Source organism: Eptatretus burgeri, chromosome 15, assembly GCF_056783735.1.
Source record: "Eptatretus burgeri isolate ZD-2024b chromosome 15, Ebu_testis_v1, whole genome shotgun sequence".
Taxonomy (NCBI): Eukaryota; Metazoa; Chordata; class Myxini; order Myxiniformes; family Myxinidae; genus Eptatretus; species Eptatretus burgeri.
Window position 1 is genome coordinate 11,189,812 of NC_140975.1, and position 24,909 is coordinate 11,214,720.

Consider the following 24,909-nt stretch of genomic DNA (forward strand, 5'->3'; position numbering starts at 1 on the left):
TCCCTCCCAATTACTTTCACCTCGTCTCTTGTCTCCCGAATTATTTTCTTACCCGCCTCCACCGCGGGCCTGTCAGCCGCTGCGCCCCCTTCCAGCTCGTTTGCTCCCACACGTGGAGTCGCCATTCCCAGCTCCCTGGTCACAGCCTTCATGCCCGCCTGCAGGCATCGGCCCATGTTCTGCGTCTCACCCCGCAGCTTTTTCATTTCTTTTTTTATGTTTGTATCCATTCCGTTCATTTGTTGTGTATTCGCATCCAATTTTTGTGTATTCGCATCCATCTTTTCGTTCATTTGTTTGTTCATGCCTTTCATTTCGTTTTTCATTTCATTTGTCATTGCCGCCAGCATGGCGCATAGCTGGGCCATGTCGGGTGCGCTCGAGTGAGCCGTTTCGGCAGGGGTTGGGGAAGGGTTTTGGTGGAGAGGGGGAGGGGAGGTGTCATACACCGCGGCCGCTGCCGCACCCATTTCGGGCTCTGGGTTCAGTTGGGCGAGTTCGTTTTCCTGTACAACCAACATTTCCTGCACTGGGATTCCATCCTGGACCATGGATTCTACATTACTACACATATACATTTCTAATACCCCCGGCTCCCGCTCGCCTTGATACGCCATCTTGCTTCTCGTAAAGCGTTAATTTGAATCGCTCGTAATTTGGAGGGAATCGGGGGTCGCTTCTCTCACCCCTGGACCGATTCCCGTGAATTTAATTGGAGACAGGAGAGCCCGTTTTCCTGTTCTCCGATACTAGTGCCGCGAGGAGGGCGATGAATTTGTATCCCACTCCTGACACCAGTGTTGCGGATTCGCGCCCGCCGGCGTGCTGACGGCCACGTAACTCGAATCGCGGCACGTCGCCCACCGGACGGACAATCCAGTCGTGACCCTCTCGGACTAACGCCGGGAACCAGTCACGGGTGGACCTTTCGGTCTCACCGCGATCGAGCCAATCAGCCCCCGCGTGGGATAGGGTTGCTCGCCGAATTCGACCTACCTAAGTACCCACGCGGAGGGTAGACCGGGCGATCGCACCTCGCCGCAGGTCGACTTCGGACACGGGCCACTTAAGCGACCCGTTCCGTACTATCAGAATAACCGAGCGGTGTTATCGTCGACCTCGACGGTTCGATTAATTATCGGGCGTATTCAGCCCACTACCAACCCTTTACGTGAAGCAAGATGGGGATTCAATAGAGGAAAAGACGAAGCGAAGCGGGAGAACAGTTCAATAATAAAGCACATTTATTCGCGGCACACGGGAAGCACACATATACAATTCCACCAAATGCACACAGAAAAGAAAAACACAATTCAATTTACACAAAAAGCAAATATAAAAGCGAAAACACAATGCAGAGCTAATACCGACTACCGAGCACACGGCAACACTTATACAATTCTACTTCACAGACGGCGCCGACAACACATACCCAAAACCAAGGAAAAGAAATACCCTCAAGGATGAGGCGGGCCTGAGGCCGAGACCGGGTCGGCCTACCCGTCTGGTGATGAGACGCGGAGCGGCGATGGCGCCTCAACTCCGCGGGCCTCGCGGACAGTGTCTGGTAGGGGGTGGGAAAGGGGCCCCTTGGTCGCACTATCTCAGCGCGGGGGGAAACAGGAGGGGGTTGCTGATGCTCGGGGTATAGAGGATTTTTATTGTCCCGCGACGAGCGTCTCCACCTCGGCCAGGTCGCGCTGTCGGCCTCCCTGGGGTGCAGCTCCCTGCACGACGCGAGCACCCCTCGTCTGGTGTCGCCGCCTTTCCACAGCTCCGTCCCCTCCATTCCGACTCCAACGCACACGACGACCAGCTCCTTCTTGCCAACTCCACCGCCCGCGAAGTCTTGACTCTCTGTTTCCGACTCTCCTACTCTCCTACTCTCCTACTCTCTTCCTCTCCGACTCTCCTCGTCTCTGGACTGACGAACACGGTCCTTTTATCAGCCCCCTCGCTTCGCCTTTGACCCCCTCCCTTTGACCTTTCACCTCGCTCCCCATTGGCCCGAGAAAAAGTGGGCGTGAAGGCTTTTTGATCCATAAATTTGCATATATCGATCGCCCTGGGGGCGGGGCCAATTCGCCCCTCGCTCACCGATTGGACGGCAAAAAGTGGGCGTGTGTCGTTTTTGATCCGTTTTTGAAGCACAAAATCCGTGATTTTGTACACGCTGTTCGGCGCGCGCCCTGCACGAGTCCAACACCGGTACCCACAGGCGGCGCAAGAACGGTGGTGATGCGACGGTTGCGAGGTGTGACGTGAAGGTCGTGGCGGTTGTGGTGAAGCGGTGGTTGGTGGTGGTAACAATGGCGGTTGGTCCAAAATAAAGATAGCAAAAGAAAAACGGCTATCCTGAAGAGTCGCAGCACGCATAAATGACATGTATTCCCACTAGACAACGGGTTCGGGCCTAACTACACATGTACTTACCGAGATACCTCACCTAAGGGACCTGAATGGTGGTTTGCGAATTTGGTAACCACAACAATATATATATATATATATATATATATATATATATATATATATATATATATATATATATATATATATATATAGAGGTAGTGGACAAAAAAAAATGTAAACACCTGGGTAAATGAGGGACACGAAGTAAAGGGCTTCCTCACATTTTTGGCCCATGTTAATTAAGCAAATAACATCCCAGCATGCTTAGGGTCATGTATAAAAATGCTGCACAAGCCTGGTTGCCCATAATTATGGCCAGTATGGCTGCAAGAGGAGACCTCAGTGACTTTGAAGGAGGGGTGATCGTTGGGGTGCATTTGGCAGGAGCTTCAGGGAAAAGACAGCTCAGCTTGCTGTTTCATGAGCAACGGGTTTTAAGGTGATGTTGGCATGGAACTCCAAGGGATAGACATCACTTCAGGGCAACAGTGAGCGGAAGCGCAGACTCCAGGATTGTGATATCCTTGCATTAATTTGAAATGCAAGGCAAAGCAGGCAAGCAACTGCAGATCAATTGACTAAATTTCAACCTGGGGCATGAGCAGCCAGTTTCATAAAAAATGGTCTGCTGAGAACTCCACAAATCAGAAGAACCATCGTCGGGTTGCAGTGCACAAACCACTCATCACATCTGGAAATGCATGTTTGCGAGTCCAGCGCTGCAAAGAGCATAGGCAATGGACTACCACTGCAACTGCAGGTTCTTGTTTTTATGACAGATCCTGATTATGGAGAAATGTGATTATGGTCAGATGAGTCATCCTTCACCATGTTCTTGACAAACGGATGGGTGCACGTGTGGCACCAACCGAAATAATTATACAACCCTGATTGCTTGGTTCCAACAGTGAAGGGTTCTGGTAGTTCTGAAATGTGGGGTGCATTTTCTTGGCATGGTTTGGGTGCAGACATTCCCTTAGAAGGCTGGGTCAATGGCAATTGCTCCTTAATGGAACTGAGTGATTGTCTTCACCCCATATTGCAGCATTTCTTTCCTGCTAGGAGGAGTGTCTTCCAGGATGACAATACCCCCATCCACAGAGCACGAGTGGTTGCACAATAGTTTTATGAGCATGACACCGAGAAGGCTATGACAAATAGATAACATCAGTCACCAGATCTGGACCCAAGCGAGCGTTTATGGGATATTCTTGGAATGAGGCCCGTGATAGTGTTTTCCACCTCTATCAAAAAGGTGTGAGCCAATTGACTCACGTGGAAGAATAGTGCCGCATCCCTCCTGCAGAATTCCAGAAGCTGGTGGACTCTAAACCACGACGCATACAGGCCGTAGAGCAGGGGTCGGGAACGTTTTTGACTCAGAGAGCCATTAAAGCAAAATATTTGTAAATCTATTTCAGTGAGAGCCATATAATATATTTTAAGACTGAATTCAACTAAATGTGAGTATAATAAGCCTCTGAATTTATTCTTTTAAATAATGTTGTTATAATACTCACCATTAATGGGACTTCTGGTGCTGCATGGATTTGCTGATGGCTTTGTAGTCTGGTTGGTACTTGGTGAGGTTAAGCTTCATGCAAGCGTTGAGGCTTTCATCCGTTCGACGTGATCGTAGGTTGGACTTGATGTTTTTAAGATGTGAGAATGACTGCTCACATGCATACGTAGATCCAAACAAGGTCAATACAGCAATACTTACACGCTGCAGTGTGAGGTATGTGACAGGAAGCGCGTTCCAAGTTTTGATAATCAGCTCGTCTTCGGATTGAAGTTTTTTCATTTCTGTCCACATGTGCTTGCTCGCCAACTCTGCTTTCTGTCGTGCGATTCTTTCCAAATCCTCATTCAGTGACTTGAACTTATTCACCCACATGTCTGAGGCCTTCAGGTCAGTCACTTCTGCTTCAAAATCTCTGACGGAGACACCAGAAATGTAACTCAGGTCGGCTGTGTTCAGTGAACACTCGTTTGGATGGGTGATGAACTTAAAAAGACGAGTGTGCTCACGAAATTCTCCAAAGCGTGCTTTGAATGACTGTCGGAGACTGGACGTGAAGCCAGCTCACTGGTGGAGATCAAAGTTTTGAGTGGGCTCACTTGCTGTGCATGCATCTTTAAATTGTCTCAGTTTTTCAAAATGTAGTAAACGACCTGTTTCAAGATCCATGATAAAGAGCTCCAGCTTGTTTTCAAAAGCAAACACGGCTTGTTGAAGGGATAACACTGTATTTCCAATGCCTTGCATTTTCACGTTGAGCTCGTTCAGATGTTCAGTCATATCCACGAGATAGTAAAACTTGAGGAGCCACTCAGTTTCGGCTAGCTCAGGATGCTCAATCCCTTTCATTTCAAGGAAAGTCCGGATTTCGTTCAGGCAAGCCGCAAAACGGCTAAGCACCTTCCCTCTTGACAACCAACGCACATTGCTGTGCAAAAGCAGACCGTGATAGTTATTTCCAACTTCATCCAGCAGTGTTTTAAACTGGCGACCATTTAAGGCTCGGGCAACAATAAAATTGATCACACGAATGACCAGCGACATCACTTCGCCAAGCTGCCCATCACACATCTGAGCACAGAGCACAAAGTGCCTCCTGGTGTAGAATGCAATGGAAACTTAGGATGGGTCTATTTTCATGTTCATGGAGAAGCGCCACAAATCCTTTGTTTTTCCCCACCATACACGGAGCACCATCAGTCCACACCGAGATAAGTTTATCCATTCGTAGATTTTTTTCTTGAGCGAACTCCATGAAAGACTTGAATAAATACTCACCTCTTGTGGACCCTTTTATTGGCAGAACAGCAAGACTTTCTTCGCGCAGTGTATCACCAGCAGCATATCTTGCAATCACATTGAACTGCGACAAATGGCTTTCGTCTGTTGACTCATCCAAAGCCAGGGAAAAGAACGGCGCTGTATTTATGTCCTTCACTTGCGTTTCCTCCACTTGGTTTGCCATCATGATGGTACGATCATGAACAGTTCTTGCCGACAGAGGCATGTCTTGTATCCGTTTGATTATCTTGTCTTTGTTCGGAAGATCATCAAAAAGTTCATTGGCGACATCCAGCATGAACGTTTTTGCATACTCGCCATCTGTGAATGGTTTTCCGTTCCTCACTATTGCTAAAGATCCAGCAAAGCTGGCGGAATTATAGTCACCTTGCCGGGTCCATACGCGGAGTTGCTGCTGGCTGGCTTGCACCCTGCTCAGTAGCTCTTGGCACGCTTTCTTTCTGCTGTCTCCCGTAGGGTATTTTGATGCAAAGGTAGCATGGCGCGTGTCGAAGTGCCGCTTTATATTCGACCGTTTCATCGATGCAATTTTGTCATTGCAAATTAGACACACCACAGAACCTGCTCTCTCCACAAAGGCGAATTCTTCGGCCCATTCGTCCTGAAATGTACGATACTCCTCATCTTTTTTTTTCTTTTCGCCATCTTCTTCGTCGAAGGGTTAGCTTTGAGCAAATGAGAGAGAGGGAGATGTTGACCCAAGTGAGTCTGGCTGGCTTGCGCACGGGCTGACATACTCGAGAGGTGCGGCGCGGCCGGCCGACTCTGGGATGCTGTCGCCTCAGCGGTGGCGCGTGATTGGTCGAGATGAATTCCGTGACGCGTCTCGGCGGCGGCACGTCATTGGAGGAACCGAAATCACGAGTCGCCTCAGCGGTGGCGCGTGATTGGTCGAGATGAATTCCGTGACGCGTCTCGGCGGCGGCACGTCATTGGAGGAACCGAAATCACGAGTCGCCTCAGCGGTGGCGCGTGATTGGTCGAGATGAATTCCGTGACGCGTCTCGGTGGCGGCACGTCATTGGAGGAACCGAAATCACGAGTCGCCTCAGCGGTGGCGCGTGATTGGTCGAGATGAATTCCGTGACGCGTCTCGGCGGCGGCACGTCATTGGAGGAACCGAAATCACGAGTCGCCTCAGCGGTGGCGCGTGATTGGTCGAGATGAATTCCAGGACCCGTCTCGGCGGCGGCACGTCATTGGAGGAACCGAAATCACTACTCGCGTCGGCCGCATGACTGGACGAAACAAAAACCGCTTCAGACAATTCGGAGGTGTTTTTTCTTCTCTCCTTCTGCCAAGTTCAGCCCTGCACGTGAATGAAGCACGACACCATTCAAACTATAGGTAAAGCTTCTACGAGAAATATTGGGCTTTCCAAGTTTCAAACTCCAATTTTATCTGCGAGCCAGATGCAATCATCAAAAGAGCCATACCTGGCTCGCGAGCCACACGTTCCCGACCCCTGCCGTAGAGGCTGCAAATGATGGCCCAACGCCCTATTAAGTGACTTTACATTAGTGTTTCCACTTTTTTTGTTCACTACCTGAAGGTGCTACACACAAGTCAAGGCTGATGGAAGACTTGAAGAATAAAAATTTTGAAACTTTCGCAGTTCAGCAAATCATTTTCAGCACTTTGGCCAAGTTTCAAGTACCTTCCAGCCTGGAAGGGCTGGAACCCGAGCCAAATTCCTACCGGAACAAGCCAGCACCCGAGCCAAATTCCAGCCCCAATGGGCTGGCATCCTGGCCAAATTCCAGCCCCAATGGACCAGCACCCGAGCCAAAATCCATCCATAACGGGCCGCCACCCTGGCCAAATTCCATCCCCAACGGGCCGCCACCCTGGCCAAATTCCATCCCTGCCGAGCTGGCACCCTGGGCAAATTCCAGCTCCAATGGGCCAGCACCCTGGGCAAATTCCAGCCTGAACAGGCCAACGTCTGAGCCAAATTCCAGTACTAACTAGCACCCTGGCCATATTTTAGCCCCAAGAAGACCTCACCCAAGCCATATTCTGACCTTAAGAGGTTGACACCCTCACCAAATGCACCCCCCCTTCAACCTTGGGAACAATGCAGAGCCTCACTGAGGTATATGGATTTCAGTACGGTACATCTTAAACAGTACGGATTCACTCACCGACACTATTCCATTACAATACATTTTCACTTTCATTCAGGAACGTGCAAGGATAATAACGAGCCCAATAAATTCCCACATCCATGTATATTATGAAACATATGCCAGTAATGCTTTGCATGTCGTAAAAGTTAACCTGTCAAATCATCAACTCTGTCACAGAAGGTGGACGGAGGTTGTTTTCACCAGTCTGTCTGGCGAAAGTATTTTGCCAATTATGGTGGTCTGTGGAGTCTATCACACGTCGTTCACAGTTTTAAAGCAGTCATTCTGATTTTTTTTTGTCGTGTATGTGGGTGACCAGCCAAGGACAGCATTGCACATTTTTGGTCAGGATCCAGTTCGGATTCCTGGAATTTTTTCATGATTTGACATTGGAAGATTGGGTGAATTAAAAGATAGCGTCTATCCAGCATACGCATATCTTGTTTAATTACTGAATCTATCTTTTTCATTGTTTTGTTAATAAACAACAAAAATATTCAGCCCTGACAGTGGAGGATATGCCGCAACAGTGTTTGATTCATTCTGTTTCACCAAGTGTCACAATAGAGATTTCTAGTTTGTCGATGAGCAGGATATCTTAAAGTTATTGACCGATTCAGACAAAACTTTGTGGACAGATCCTGATTATGGAATTCTTAAAAGTGAATCTTCACTCTTGAGATAAGGGGTTAAAAACGATATGTAGCATGATATATCAAAATTGTGGACAGATTATGATGAAAGTGGGTGGATGAGTTGATTAGTTGACAAGAACAAGCCCATTCAATTTTGGTTCAGATCCAGGCTATCAGTGGGATACAAAAACGTGAACTGTTCAGCCTGGCGGAGGTATGCATTCTACTGAGTGCCATTCCAGTTGGATACGAAGCAACAAAACAAGACCCGTATCTTGCCAAAAGGTGACCACGTGTGACTTCGTTAAGGTCACACTGAGGTGAACAGAGCTGCTATCCACCAGGAGCGACTCCTTGAGGAATATCTGCCTTCGAGAGATTCCGATGAGAATCGTTCTACAGAGTAACCATGAAAATATGCTTTTGCCTCATAACGTCACCAAATGATGTCATAATGTCTCAAGCTTGACATATCTAGAAAGCACTCATCGAGGTGTTCAATTTGAGGTACTACACGATATGGTTCCTAAAACTTGAAAATTTGACCTTGGGGTCAAATATGTTTGACCTTAGGCGCTAACCATGAAGGTCAAGGCCAATCACCACCAAAAATTAATCAGCTGAGCGCCAGACCATGAACTATATTCCCATGAAGTTTGAAGACTATCCGATCAAAATTACTCAAAAAATAAGGGTTTCGTTGACTCCCCTGATTTGCGACAAAGTGACCTTGACCTTTGACCTTGACCTTCAAAATTTTGTGCACTGAAAGGGACCTCTATAGGCCTCTGATATGCGAAGTTACAAAATTTTCCAATGATAACTGTGCTCTGCAGAATTTTTTATACATGATTACAGACAAACAAAAAAACAAACATACAAGCTGACTAACATATATTGCAAAAACTTCGTTTCGGCAAGATAATGAACACAAAAAGGAAATATTTTAGGCAAATTGTAGAATTTTAAAAGGAATGAACAGCTGGGTAAGGGGTCGGGATGGCACTGGTGAAAAACTACATCTGAATATTTATGTCAATGACCCATAAATGTCTGAACTCAGGCCACCATTATCAGATACATTATAGCCCACAAAACAGGAAAAGTATGTCTTCAACAAAGGAAAACTTTATTTTGGTTCCATCAACCATCCTGAATAACACAATTCATCCAAAAATAAATAATTAAAATAACACAATTCATCCAAAAATAAATAATTAAAATAACACAGATTAATGTTCCTAAATAATTGCTTCACATTTTATAATGTACCCAAACCTTTAACACAGGATTGATGAAATGATTACACTCGACACCAACACCGCACTCTACACACATTCAGCAAATTCTGACTCGGCCAAGAAACATCAGTCTCATCAAACAGCCATTAGTCCCCAGTAGTCAAATCTTCACATTAAATCAAAAGCTCGGAGCTGATTTCACACAAACAACCAAGCGAGTCAGCCGGCCATTTTAATAGACGTGGTTGGACGTGGAACGATGCAAAATACATGGATTGTTCAAATGACTGAGATATACTGCAGAATAAAAGTGTTTGATGTGATCCTTTAGAGGTGGAAATGTCCCTTCCATTGCCTGACATTCTCAAACAACCCTTATGTTTCAACATCAGACTAGATAATTAGGAAGCACACAGTTTAGCAGTGATTACCAGGACCAATCCTCGATCTATTTGTTGAAGTATTACGCTTTTACAAAATACTCTGTATAAGTATATGCACCGATGCTCATGACAGGCTGCCTGATGGGAGATTGGAGATGGAGGCGAGTGAGGGTTGCCAGCATGGTACGAAAAATGTACTTCATATCAAGGAACGTTTACGGATGTACAACACGCTCAGCCAAACTGCTCCTGCGAGCACTGCTGCGGCAATGAAGCCACGCGCGAGGGTGGGGGCACCACGCCGAGCGACACGCAACGCCGTCGGTAGCACGGCAGACAAAAGGATGTTATTTACACGACTGAGCACACGGCGAAAAGCCGGTCGTTTAGACGCGCGGATATAATACTGAGCCAGGTTGGGCCGCCTGCCCGTGCCCCAATAGCGACGCGAGAAACCGAGAAACGTGAGACGGTGCAGGAGCGTAACGAGGGTGACATCGGCTACACTGAACATTGGCCCACACAACCAGACTTCGTATTCAGAATCTGCACCATGGGTTGGGGTTGGGGAGGGAGGTGGGATGAAACAAAAGGTTGGTTTAGTGCACATGAATAATGGAGGATGTATCAAGATAAAATGTGCTTCATTCAACCACAAAAACATTGAAAGTATGGATCCATGGAGAGGAGGAGGAGATTGGGACCATATTCTGTGCAGAGCATTGGTGCTGCCTAAGCAGTCTCCTTGGCTATTGGGTACAATTCTTGATGGGTCGCCACTCCGACACAGTATACCAGCATGCTGGCACTCATTTTGCTGACCTTGGAAGGATGACAGGCCGAGTTAACCCTACCTGGTATTAATTCAACAGCTAAGCAGGATTTGAACTCAGGACCCTTGGATCCAAAGCCCACCACCCTTGCCATTAAGCCAACACCAGGCATATACACGTAAACATGGGCCAAATTTATGGACAAGGTTGGTATAAGGGAATCCTTGAGACGGCAATGAGCAGCCACCATGTAGCAATTGAGGGGTGAACCCGATTGGATAGACAGATGGGGTGTACACATTTGTGTACACATGTCAAGTGTACACATTTTTCAGCGAAGTTTTGCCACATCGTCTCAGACTTCACTTTTTTGTGCAAGTGTTTGTATCCACGGTAAAACATTGCGTCAATTTTCAGACCTGGGGGCCCATTTCAGCCCCCCCCCCCAAATTTGGGAGCCACCGGTTGACCCACAGTCTTCCAGTGGCCATATCACAAGTTGTAGTGGTCCGATTTGGATGATCATGGTATCAAAATGCTCGTAAAAGTGAGATCTTTCGAATCGCGTAAAGTGAAATCACTCTGAAACGGTAATTCAAAAAGTTATAGTTTGGGGCGCCCTTTGACCTTGGGCCCCTCCCCCCCCCCAGCCAAACCGATGATCCCGATTTTTTTGTGTGAGAATACCCCTTCATATACTCCAACACCTCAGCATAAATGAAAATGGGATCTCAATGGGTTCAAGTGTGATGATGGTGTTATTGTTTGGGGTCCACAAATCACCAATTCTTGATTCGACATTGGGCGACATTTGCCGTCATCATTCCAATGACGTCACCTGCTGGCAGGCGACTTTATGTCTGAAATTGACAATCATCATCTCTGGACTATTATGTGTGTGTGTATATATATATATATATATATATATATATATATATATATATATATATATATATATATATATATATATATATATATATATATACACATATATATATATATATACATACATACATACATACAGTAGACTAGGTGTAAGTCGGCAGCGTGTAACTCGCCACTTCGCCTAAGTCGGCAGCGTCAAAAAGTCCCGAATTTATCTCATGTTAAATCCCTTTGAATAAAGGGTCATCCCTCTGTAAGTCGTCATCTCTAAGTCGTCACTTCGTCTAAGTCGTCAGATGTTGTCCGTTCCCACGTAATGGAAACTCAAGTAAATTACCACTCCTAACTCGTCACACGGAACTGCGGCCTCGTGAGAAACCCCATTTCATGGAATCGTGATGCTCGCTCATTGGTTTACACCGCCAGTGATAGGCTATTTATAACTGCGTACACACATTGATCGCACTGCAGGCAGGACAATGGCGACTAAGCGTAAGCTTACAACTAAAACCTACCAAGAAAAATACGACATTATCCAGTTTTGCGAGGCAAATCCACTGATGAAGAAAACAGACATAGCTGAGAAGTTGGACATCAAACGGCAGACATTGAACGATATCTTGAAGAATAAGGGCAAGATATTTGGACGAGTGGAGAAGATCGCGAGGCCGGTGGGAAGTGTGAAATGCGTGAAATGTGTGTCCTTTGAAGATGTCGATGATGCGCTCATCATCTGGTTTCGGCAAATGTCGGCTCAGCCAAATATTCGGTTTCGGCCGATTCGGCCGATACTGTCTTTCGGTGTAGGATTGCCCAGACAACATCATGGAATACAATGACCGGTTTGAATCCTTTCTCATGCACCAGATGCCCAAGAGTTTGAGGCAGTCAAACATAACGGATTACTTCGCGAAGAAGTAAAGGATCGATCGAGCTTCGTGTTGAAGTCCGATCATGGTTTTATATTGGCTTGTTTTGTACATTACTGCACTCACTTACACAGAGGCATTGAGTGGTAATCATCACCACGATGACTGTGTGTCATGTAATTTGTCACCATACCATCACCGATGGTATACGAGTTGTCTTACAGAGTTGTTCATTATCTTTACTTTTGATAAACTGATTCATGAATTCCATCTTTGCTTGATCACGTTCCAACTCACCAACTCACCCCCACCTATGCCCCGAGGATTGTGTTTTCCTTTTGGTACAATAGCCGGCTCTCACACATAAGTGTCCAGGCCACGCGCGACTTCATCCTTCACCCCACAGTCATCATGAATGTTCGCATACGCGCAAGTCGTCACATTTCTAAGTCGTCACTTTTTTCTCGGTCCCGATGGTGACGACTTACGCCTAGTCTACTGTGTGTATATGTATATATGTATATATGTATATATATATATATATATATATATATATATATATATATATATATATATATATATATATATATCTTCTTCTTCTTCTTTCGGCTACTCCCGTTAGGGGTCGCCACAGCGGATCATCCGTATGATCCGCATAGTGATTTGGCACATGTTTTACGCCGGATGCCCTTCCTGACGCAACCCTGGTCGCCTCTTATGACACAGGGATAGTATATATATATACATATATATATATATATATATATATATATATATATATATATATATATATATATACATATATATAAAAATATATATATATTGCATCATTTGCGAAAAATTATTCTGCCTATTGTGTCTATTTATTTTTAAGTGTACATTTTTTGTATAACCATCATCAAATTAAGTTATAAATGGGATAATCTCAGTTGTTGCATATTTTGCAGTAAGCATGGCGACTGAAGATCGAAAGGAGTTCCGAAAATACTGTTGCGATCCATTCGGCTGCCATAAAACGAAACAACGAAAAGATCTTCGCAATGTGTCAAATGATATGTTGAAATTTTCTTCAAAGGTGAAAAAAGATGACAGACTTTGTACTTCATGCAGAAAAAAAAACTCTTAGTTGTCACCAGAGCGTATTGAAGAATCATCTTCGACCAGTTCGAAATTATCATCAGAAGGTACTATCGAAGGCATTGCAGAATCTGTTTTGACAGATGAGGACGAGGAGGCTTTTGAGCGAGAAGCAGACGTTGACCTATTAAACCAGTCATTATCGATGATAGGCGAAAGCCCATTCAACAAACGAAAGGCGGAAAGGAACCCAGGGTACGTTCCTGAAAAGCGAAGTAAAGTGGAAGATTCTGTGCGAAAGAAATTAGAACTAGTTGCTGGACCAAGCACTGCGGAGAAAACACAAAATACAGCGTCAAAATGTGATGAAAACTGCATGCCAGAGGTGATCAAAAGCCTGAAAGAAAAATACGTTGTTTCGAGCCGTTCAGAGCAAATACGTATACTGACAATATTTGCTAGGAATATGAGCATCAGAGGGATGATGAGTGAATTCAGTTGCTCCCAAAGAATGGCTGTGCAAGCCAAAATTGTAGAGAAAGAAAATGGTATGCTATCGTCTCCAAATCCCAAACAGGGTAAAATATTGCCTGACAAAGTGAAATCCGTCGTAACCTAATTTTACCAAAGTGATGAAGTCAGCTGAATAATGCCGGGAAAAAGGACTGTGTGGTGGTCAAGCATGAACATGGAAAAGACAAATTTCAAAAGCGCCTGGTACTAAACAATCTCAAGGAACTGTTTCAGAAATTCAAAGAGAAGAACCCTGGCTTGAAAGTTGGATTCGCGAAGTTCGCCATGCTCCGTCCCTCGGAGTGTGTCCTGGCAGGTTCAGGAGGTACACAGAGTGTATGTGTATGTACGATACATCAAAATGTGAAACTCATGATGTTTGGTTCCAAAATGCCACAGATAGCCAAACTTCCTCGCTATCAACATGTGATAGCACGCATAGTTTGCAACCCAGCACAACCGGCATGTTATTTCAGAACTTGTGAAAGTTGCCCATCAATTGAAGACTTCAAAACCGAGCTACTGAGTGCTTATGAACTCGAGGATATTGATGAAATTCAGTTTAAACGGTGGACATCCACCGACAGATCTGAACTGAGCTCCATGGTCCTGCCTTTGGAAGAATTCATTAATCAATTCTGTGAACGCGCGGTGAAATTAGTGAGACACGACTTCATTGCCAAGACCCAATCTCAGTTTCTGAAAAATAAGAAAAAAGAAATCGGTGAAGGAGAATTTGTCATTATTGGAGACTTCTCAGAGAACTATTCGTTTGTCGTACAGGATGCGGCCCAAGGATTCCATTGGAACTGCTCTCAAGCGACAATTCACCCCTGGGTTTACTATTTCAAATCGGACGATGGCAAATTAAACCACGATTCGTTCACGATTATATCAGAATGCAATACTCACGACGTTGTCTCAGTCCACCTCTTCCAAAGAATGCTCATTGAACACTTGAAATCTAGCTTTGGAAATGTAAAGAAGCTTTACTATTTCTCAGACGGTTGCGCTGGCCAATGTAAGAATTGCAAAGCCTTCATAAACCTATGTCGTCACAAATCAGAGTATGGTATTGACGCAGAATGGCATTTTTTGCCACAAGTCATGGCAAGGGCCCTTCAGATGGCGTGGGAGGTACAGTCAAACGAGAAGCAACATGTGAGAGCCTACGTAGACCTTACGACAGTCAAATTATTCCTGCAAAATATCTTTTCGCCTTTGCTGAAAATGGTTTGAATGAAATGAAGTTCGGTTACGGGATCCAAGAGGCGTATGACAAGGAAGAACGAAATCTGGAAGAAAGGTTAAAAACGGCCAAAACCATAGATGGAACTCAAAAACTTCATGCTTTCATCCCTATTTCTGAAACTGATCTTCAAGTACGCAAATTCAGCCTTGGTGAGGAACACCGTATCGAGTCAGCTATTTCAAAATCTCCACCAACTTTTAATGGGAAACTCTCAGGTTATGTCACAGTGCACTATGATGGAAAATGGTGGCTTTCCTGCATCATGGAAGCCTTTCAGGACACTCATGAAGTGAAAGTGAATTTTCTTCATCCAAACGGGCCCACAAATAGTTTCTTTTTTCCTGACATTGAAGATCACTGCATTTTAGACATTTCTGATATACTTCTTTCCATAGAACCAAAAACTGCTACAGGTAGAACCTCCACAATCAGTAAAAAAGAAACACAGCTGTCAAATAAAACATTGGTTGGAAAAAAATCTTGACTATAATATGCTAGGAAAAACTCGTACTCATACTAGTATCGCTTCCAGTTCCTGCATGTGCATGTGGAAAATGTATGCACAATATACTGATATAGTGTGTTGGAAATCTTGTGTTCAAATATTGTGCTATGTATTGTGGCATATTGTGTGTCCAGCACCCGAGTCCCCGAACAATAAATCCATCATCACACTTGAACCCATTGAGATCCCATTTTCATGAATGCTGAGGTGTTGGGGTATATGAAGGGGTATTCTCACACGGAAAAAAAATTGGGACTATCGGTATGGCTGGGGAGCGGGGCCCCAAGGTCAAAGGGCACCCCAAACTATAACTTTTTGAATTACCGTTTCGGAGTGATTTTACTTTACACGATTTGAAAGATCTCGCTTTTACGAGCATTTTGATACCAAGATAAGCCAAATCAGACCACTACAACCTGTGATATGGCCTCTGGAAGAATGTGGGGCAGCCAGGGACGCCCACATTTGGGGGGGCCCTAAAATGGGCCCCGATGGGCCCACAGGTCTAAAAGTTGGTATTTTGAGTTTTTTCACCCAAGTGAATAAATGACCAACATATGGGGAGAAAATGAGGTATTAGTGTCGGGAGGGTGTGTACACTTCACATGGAATGCTCCTGACAGGTTATTTCACAAGGTAGTTGAAAGGGGGATCTAAAAGTGGAGTTGAATTGAAGACTGGGATTTGGAGTGGGTAATTGATGATTATTTGTTGGATGAATGCTACATGGTGATCCCCCACCCCACCCCCAATTGGTTAGGAGTGCAAGACCAGAGAAAAGGTGTTAAAGAATTATAGGCTGCCAGTGTTTGCTCAAAATAAGAAACCAATCCTGTACCTCAACTTGATGGGGATTTCAACAATGCTCAGATTTTAGGCCTACACGGTATTGGACAGTGCAAGGTAAGATGAAGGGATTCTAGTCCACAAAGAAAAGTAATATATTTACTTTTGTACAAATGCTTTTTAAACTGCATGATGTTTGGGGAGGTGTTGAGGAAGAGCTTGGGCTGGCAGGATGGCCTAGAGGTACGCACACTCGCCTCGAAGCTTTCTACGCTGGGTTTGAATTCTGACCCAGTTATGTACCTGGTGTTTCATAGGCAGGGCGATTCATAAATGTGTGTCGTCGCTCGGATAGATGTGAAATTGGGCATCCCATTTGCTGGCATTAGTTGGTGGATGTTAAAGATCCCATAGTGTCCTTCGCAAAGATTATGTGAGCTATCACCAGCACTTTGGCCAAATTCCTGCTGGGAAGGCAATGGCAAACCACTCAGTACAATCCTTACTTAGGAAGTTGCTTCAGCAGCACCGACACTGTGAAAAGTATGGTACATCAGAGAGGGAGAGATAAGAAAGGACTTAGCCCAGTGGGGAATGTTCAGTTTGCACAGTGTTTTAATTCCAGCTTGAAAATGTAGATGACTCCGTACATGTTCTGACACGGCCCAGGATCTTATGGAATTGTAATTTATTTTATTTTTTAAACCCAAAAGTTGCTTTTCCCCTTCATGGTTAAACTTCCAAAATCCATGCTGACTGCACACCTCAACTCTTTTATTCCTCTCTTCTCCCATCTATCGAACCATCTTCTAGAGGCCGTTACATCTGACTCTTCCCTCCAGGACTTCAAGGAAGCAGTGCACCACCATCATGCGAACCCATGATCTTTATTACATCCATTAACCTTCCTAAGCCCAACCATCTCACTTGCTAATTTCAGTGCTTCCTACCCTACTCAATCTCCTCTTTTCCTGTTTGTTCATTCCATTGATGTTTGTCTCATTTAGTTCTAACTTGCGCTAACTTGTCTTGCTTCTGTAAAAAAACAACCAAAAAACGACAGGACCTCCTACGTGGTAGTTCTGGAGTGACAAGGTAAGGATGCAAGAGTTAAGATCGTATGCAGAGTACCACCAACATTTCATAAGTGGAATTTTTAAAAGCACTTACCCGGTGTTTCATCATTTCGAATTTGCAACTCCGTTTCCACTTGGTCCAGCACTCCCTCCAGCTCATCCAGGATTCTCTCCAAATAGCTGGGGTCAGCTTGTTGTAACAATGATGACTGACAACCACACATAAACGTTTGTATAAAAACAGTGAAGCACAATTATTTATTTCTGAAATATCTCCTTTGTACCCTCAAAATGTATACAATCTTTTTTACAATCCTGAAGACAAACTCTGTTTTACTATATTGAGGCTGGAAAGGTGGGAGGGGGGGAGAGTGGAAGGTCTAAATGACCAAATGACCCCACCCCTCGTAGAAATATCTGTCTTGGTAACCCCTGCAAATTGTCAAATGCTGTTTAATTACTCTTTCTTTGAAGTGTATGCATCTTTTGATGCCAAATTTATGCAATTTTTTTGAAAATACTAATATGTATAAAATTAGTGTCCTTGCTTCATTAATAATTTGATATATAAAAAACCTAGACATCACTAATTCAATGATACAGGCATATTACGAAGAAGATTTTCTATCTCCGCACCAAATTTTGTGTCAATTGGACGTTCCATCTCCGAGATATGCCTGGTGTTGGCTTAATGGTTAGGTTGTGGGCTAGGGATTCAAGGATCCCGAGTTAAAATCCTGCTTGGCTGTTGAATTAATACCAGGTGGGGTTGACTGCCTGTCATCCTTCCGAGGTTGGCAAAATGAGTGCCAGCTTGCTGGTATACTGTGTTGGAGTGGCGACCCATCCAGGATTGTGCCCAATAGCCCAGGAAACTGCTTCGGCAGCACCAACACTCTGCACAGAGTATGGTCCCAATGGATGGATGGATGGATGGATCTCCGAGATCATAAGGATGGCGGGGCAGCCGGGGGGGGGTTCAAATTGACCACTATCCCCAGCCGAAACATTGTTACGTTTGTGGGGGTGGGGGTTAGATATCACCTTAGAACAGATAGGAATGTATAGAGTAGCATGGTGCATGTCTCGGTAGTTAGCCCATTCTTGATGTAATAAGTAGGGACACGTCAGCTGATGGAATGTTTTATTTGAATGTACACTATACAGGGGGTGGTGTGTGCTCTCTCCCTCCCTCTCCCACCCCTCCCCTCTCCCTCACCCCACCCCTCCTCTCTCTCTCACCCCACCCCTCCCCTCTCCCTCACCCCACCCCTCTCTCTTAATATTCCCGTCAGCGAAGTGACGGTCTATTTTACAAGTCAAGTTTGAAGGGATCTGTTTAAAGCCCATTTCCAAATTTCACATGTTGATGGCTAATCAGGATAGGTAGGGTGTGTACCAGGTTACTCTTTTTGTCTTGACAAAGGGTAAACACTGAAAACGTCGGCCACGCCTCATTTCCCACAGCAGTAACATGCTCTTATAGTCTTTCAGCCGATAAAATCCATTGTAAGTCCCATGTTACCTTGAAGCGTCGCAGCTTGCCAAGGTACGCGTGGCTCAACTCCGGATGTTGCTGTGCCAAATGCTTGAGTTCAGCATCCGTGCTCAGAATTTGATCTGAAGGACACAACAGTTATTGCTGCTGTAATGCGTATCACAAGAACCGAAATGAAAGATCAGATCCAAAACTGTGAAGCACCAAGAACTGAATGATAAATCCGAGGCCTAACACGGATGCAGAAAAATACAATAAGGGTGATGGCTCTTTTGGAGGATTTTTTTTTAACCCCGAAAATAACTTTCACCCTTATTGTCTCTCCCACCCCCTCCCCAATCTCGTTCTTGTCACCTACCCAACTCGTTGTATTGTATATTATTATTATTATTATTATTTCGTTATTTTAGGAAAGAAAGCTCTTTTCAGGATTAAAAAAAAGTTTAGTTTTTGTTGGTCGTTGACAGAATTCTGTTCTGCCGTGAACTTGCCAAAACAAAAAAGAAAACAAAAGACAGCATTGCGAAGAGTACAGTACTTTTGGACTGATTTTTAACTTGCACACCTTCCTTACCAAAGTGAAGATGAGTCCATCAATTTAGCTGGTAACACCAGTGTAATTATTTTAACATAAACATACAAGGAAGCATTCAAGAAAAGACTCCATGACTCGAAACACCCATCCACCAAGGAGAAATTAATATCTGTGAGGGCAATGAACAACCCACCACCAAGCGGTAAAACAGAGGGTGGTACTGGATGGAGTCAACAGAATGTTGATCGAGGGATGCTTGCTGCCATGGGAAGCTGACATTTCGGGCATTAACCCTTCGATGGGTGTTGACCCTCCATCTCTATTGTTCCGATGAAGGGGTCAACACCAATGACGTCAGCTTCTCTTCCCATGGTGGTTAGCATACCTCAATCAACATCCTGTTGATTTCATACATCATTCTACCTATCCGCCGACATATAGACACGAACCTTCACCTGCAGGACAAGTTCTTCATTCTTCATTCAGACAAGCATGCACGAAGAGCAGCGAGGAGCCCAATAGACAAATAAAACCTCCACATTCATAAAATGGACTACAAGTCAAAGAAAATATTCCACAGCCATTTGTTTCACCATTACACTGTACTTCAGCTACTTCCCTCAATAAAATACCAGGAAACATCCCTCACACCACTAAGGGGTGAAGTAGTTAAAGGTCACCACAATGGAAGCCCTCCATAAAGGTCTGTTTAGTCCACTGGGGTATATAAGCTGAGAGGCCTTCCAAATAATTGATGAAAGGTGGTATGAGAGATACCTCCTCATGTTTTATTGAGAGACCAGCAGAGCCTATCCGTCACTTTGCTGATGGACCAATTAGTTGTCTTATTTGCCAAAAAATTTGGGCGAGAAGGAGAAAGAAAGGAAGACAAATTTAGCCGTGCATAGAGTGCTTTAACAAATACCTCTTACCCCCACCCCTCTCCCTCTCCCAGTCCTTGTCCTCATGTCCTGCTCCCCACCCCCACCCCCCATTCTGCCCCCAGTTCGGCCTAATGTCCCATCCTGCTCAAAATGTCTCGCACACGATGACAGGCCCTCCGTTTTTTTGTGGGGGGAAGGTATGAATAAGAGAAGGAGGACAAATTTACCCGTGCAAAGAGTGTCGACGAGGTAAAAATGGAAATTGTAATACCCTCTGCTACCATCACTGGGTGGTGCTATATGGTACAAATTTACATCGAGAATTTACGCCTCTCCACTCCGCGGCCACATCGCCGATGTTACCCCCCACACACAGTTGTATTTGTACCTTAAAAGATGTGACTGTGCAGAAGGAACAAAGCAAGGGAGAAAGAGAGAATATAAAAAGATCCAAGTGGTGTAAAGCTCTAAATGGTGAAGGGTCTCAAACTCGAAGCTATCTAATCGGTCTGAAGGGTTAAGGGGTCTGAATGGTGTCAAGGTCTGAGGGTTCCAAAGGGACTTCAGTGGTGTAAAGTACGAAAGGTTCTTGGGGTCAAAAGGGTATAAAAGGTCTCGAGGGTGAAGGGATCTAAAAGGTGTCTAAAAGGCAAAAGGGATCTCAATGGGTCAAAGGGGTCTTTTGGGTCTTCAGTGTCCAAAGGGTATTATGAGTCTTTTGGCTCATTGTGGTCTTTTGGGTCCTCAGGGACCTTTGGGCCATCATGGTCTTTTGGGTCCTCAGGGACCTTTGGGTCATCTGGGTTTTTTGGGGGTCTTTGGGGATATTTTGGGTCCTCAAGGACTTTTGAATCATCCGAGTCTTCAGTGTCTTTTGTGCCTTCGAGTCTTTAGGGTCCTTTAGGACTTCTGGGTCTTTTGGGTTCTGGGGGACTTTTGGGTCATCTGGGTCTTTGGGTCTTCAACGGTTGAAGGGGTCTCAGCAGTCGAAAAGTACATTCCAATAGTACGTAATAAATAGACGTATGTGTGTGAAGTCAGTTTGCAATTGACATTCAAACAGTATGTAATTAATAGATGGGTAGTCACAGCTTCATGGATGGACTGACTGGTTTTTTTCATTTTTATATATCTATTTATTTGCAATTGTGCGGGAAGAGAAACACGAATAAGTAACACTGTAGTCGAAGGAACAAAGAAATGAGAGAGAGAGAGAGAGAGAGAGAGAGAGAGAGAGAGAGAGAGAGAGAGAGAGAGAGAGAGAGAGAGAGAGAGAGAGAGAGAGAGAGAGAGAGAGAGAGAGAGAGAGAGAGAGAGAGAGAGAGAGAGAGAGAGAGAGAGATATGTGTGGGTGTGGGTACACACACACACACACACACACACACACACACACACACACACACACACAGTTGTGGGCCAGGGGTCGGGTGAGAAGACCACTCGGTGGGGGGAAGCTATCTCGGCTCCCACCAGACTCCCGGGAAATGTAGGCCGTCGCACACGGATAATTCCGTGACGCGGCGGGTCGCTTAACCGACCGTGGACGCCAATAACAAATCGCCAATTTCCTCAATACCGGGTTACCTAATTAATCACGTGATTTAATTACCGGGAAACACGCCCTCAGTACGCCGAATCCGAACCGGATCGGATCATTTTACCGGATTGGATGCAGCCGAGCGACACTGCCAAGGACGTACCGGCTAAAAGGAATGGGTTGTTGGGAATAAAATCCTGGCTAAACTAGGATTCGGACCATGCTGGATCAATGGAAGAAAATACAAAAATGAGCAGGGAACATTCCTAATAATGATTTATTACAATGGGTGAGGAAAGGCATGTGTCACGATGAAGATTTATTGGGGTGTGTTGTGCAGAGACGGGGGGAGAGGTGTGGTGCAGCAAATAAACAAGCAACTTACAAAAGCAGACACAGAGCAGACTTAACGCGAAAATAATAATAATAATAATAATAATAATAATAATAATAATAACAATAACGATCTTCTGCAGTCTTACTGAAGCAGACAGGTGCCAGGACACATACACACAGACACAGAAAACCTGATGAAGAGAAAGTATTGAAACAGGAAGGGAAAAGGAGTTGAGGCTACGATCTCGGTACCTTTGTGCTTGATTGCACGATACGTTTCAGGGGGGATGCTCCGTGGTACAGTACCCGACAGTGGGCGCGTCGTCTCTGGCTTCAGCAGTGCGTGTGGAGACAGTATTCGTGAAGGAGGGGCTTGAGTGAAGAAGGGGTGGAGTACAGAGTGTGTGGATGGAGTGATGGGCAGGGCCAGGTAGGCGGGTGGGGTCGACGTTGTGTGGGCGGAGATGAGGAGGCGGAGTCCAGGCAGCAGGAGGGTCGTGGCGGTGTCGACGAGGGCGAGGCGAGAGAGGGGGAGTCCAGGAGGCGGGTCGAGCAGAGCAAGAGCACGGAAAAGAGAGAGGCGGAGTCCAGGCAGCAGGAGGCGGGTCGTGGCGGTGTCGACGAGGGCGAGGCGAGAGGGGCGGAGTCCAAGCAGCAGGAGGTGGGTCGTGGTGATGTCAAGCAGAGCGAGGCGAGGCCAGAGCGAGAGAGCGGAAAAGAGAGAGGCGGAGTCCAGGCAGCAGGAGGCAGTGTCGACGAGGGCGAGGCGAGAGAGGCGGAGTCCAGGCAGCAGGAGGTGGGTCGTGGCGATGTCGAGCAGAGCGAGGCAAGGCCAGAGCAAGAGAGCGGAAAAGAGAGGCGGAGTCCAGGCAGCAGGAGGCGGGTCGTGGTGATGTCGAGCAGAGCGAGACCAGAGCGAGAGAGCGGAAAAGAGAAAGGCGGAGGGACCGCTCCGACCTTTGTAGGACTTGCAGGACTTGCAGAGGGTCACCCCGAAGCGAAGCGTCATCACCTGAATTGGGCGCTCCGATTGGCCCCGACCCCTCAGGTGGCCCGCTAACCTTGTCCGGAAACCGCACTACTTCGTTTCCAGCAAGATCATCTCAGACAGCGAAATATTTCGCTCCGACCCCACGGCATTACACAAATCGCCCACACCGACATTGGCGCACGAATCGTCCTGCAAAAACCCCCGGGCCGTACCTTGGCGACCGGCCGAGGGTCCCGCATGCCCGCTCGGGCGTCAGACAGCGCCGATCAACGCGCCCGCTCCGCGTGTGCCAACGTGGCCCGCACTGTACAACATTCCCCGGCTCGATCGCAGCTTCGCTGGCCGTAGAGATGAGAAGCCTTTCACCATCCGTGGGGAATCCGCTGCTGCCAGCGAAGGCCGAAGGTACATTGTTATGGATAAATCCATGCCTGTTTTGTGAGCGGCATACGTGTCTGCCTTTGAGCACATTCCATACAGTGCGCATGGTTCGGCCATTCCGCACGTGGCCGGCGCTCGCGTTCGCACAACTCTGCCAGCGTGTGCGTGGGGCTAACACCAATATGTGTCAGATATTTGGTTGAAAAGGAACGCACCGCTTTCACCTCGCACACCTGCATCCCGCCCAACGTGGCGTGGAGTCGCCTTTACCGGCCTCCGTACCCATTTCGTGCAGCGTGGGCGTCGTGCTGGCTGTGTTTCCTGTGTTGTGAAAAACACCAATCGTGCAGCCTCTTAAGAGATATTCATTCCTATGCCTTTTTAATGCAACCGGCAATGTTCCCCAGATCAATGGAAGCTCGAGTCGATAATCCACACTGCCAAGCGCACTGTATGACTCGCTGCACACGTTGGGTTTAGGGCTCGCTTGGGAACGAGGGCTCTGCGCTGTTCATGCCCACGCGTCATCGTTTCCTCGCAGCGGCGCCGCACGCGCTGCCCTCCATGAGGGCCCATCTCACAGCGAAGGCGCACGTGGCTCAGATTTACCTCAGGAATAATCGGAAAAGAAGAGTCGGGATGAAATGAAGAAAAAAATGCTGTAAGCAAACCGAGCTATGAGATCATCGCAACTCACTGCCTTGTTGTCCCACTCAACAAAAGGAAAGGGACTAATCTACACCTATATTAATTGAATAACTGTCTTGGGACCCCTATCTGTTGTATGCATGCGGTTCCGAGAACAGGATAAGTGTGAGCAGGGTAAAAGCGGCGCGTTCCTTTTCAACCAATATCTGATACATATCGGTGTTCGCCCCATGCATACGCTCACAGTCGTGCGAACGCGAGCGCTGACCACGTGCGTAATGGCCGAACCCTGCGCACGGTATAGAATGCTCAAAGGCAGACACGTACGCCGCTCACGAAACATGCATAGATTTATCCATAACGATGTACCTTCGGCCCTCGCTGGCAGCAGCGGATTCCCCATGGATGGTGAACGTCTTCTCGTCTCTACGGCCAGCAAAGCTGCGATCGAGCTGGGGAATGTACAGTGCGGGCCACGTTGGTGCGCGCTTGATCAGCGCTGGTCAGACGCCCGGGCGTGCGGAATCATCGGCCGGTTGCTGGGGCGCGGCCCGGGGGTTTTGCGGGACGATTCGCGTGCCAATTTCGATGTGGGCGATTCGTGTCTTGTCGTGGGGTCGGAGCGAAATATGTTCGCTGTCTGGGATGACCTTGCCGGAAACGAAGTGAGGCGGTTTCCGGCCAGGGTTACCGGGCCACGTGAAGGGTCGGGGACAATCGGAGCGCCCGATTCAGGTGATGA

The 24,909-nt window shown here is 46.4% G+C and overlaps 1 protein-coding gene across 4 annotated transcripts in view; it reads right to left on the reverse strand.

The window, feature by feature from the left end:
• Positions 1–9,107: 9,107 nt before the first annotated feature.
• GDAP1 (ganglioside induced differentiation associated protein 1) overlaps positions 9,108–24,909 on the reverse strand; it is a 31,630-nt gene continuing 15,828 nt past the window's right edge. For 2 of the 4 annotated variants that reach the window (XM_085858200.1, XM_085858199.1), the window contains exons 4-6: positions 18,883–18,977; positions 17,452–17,566; positions 9,108–10,167 (exon numbers count right to left, since the gene is read on the reverse strand). In XM_085858200.1, the coding sequence (XP_085714326.1) occupies positions 9,821–10,167; positions 17,452–17,566; positions 18,883–18,977 (557 nt within the window). In that variant the 3' untranslated portion in view covers positions 9,108–9,820. Of the gene's footprint in view, positions 10,168–16,878; positions 17,317–17,451; positions 17,567–18,882; positions 18,978–22,399; positions 23,381–24,909 lie in introns of those variants that run through there. The other 2 variants (XM_085858198.1, XM_085858201.1) reach the window with 2 other exon arrangements.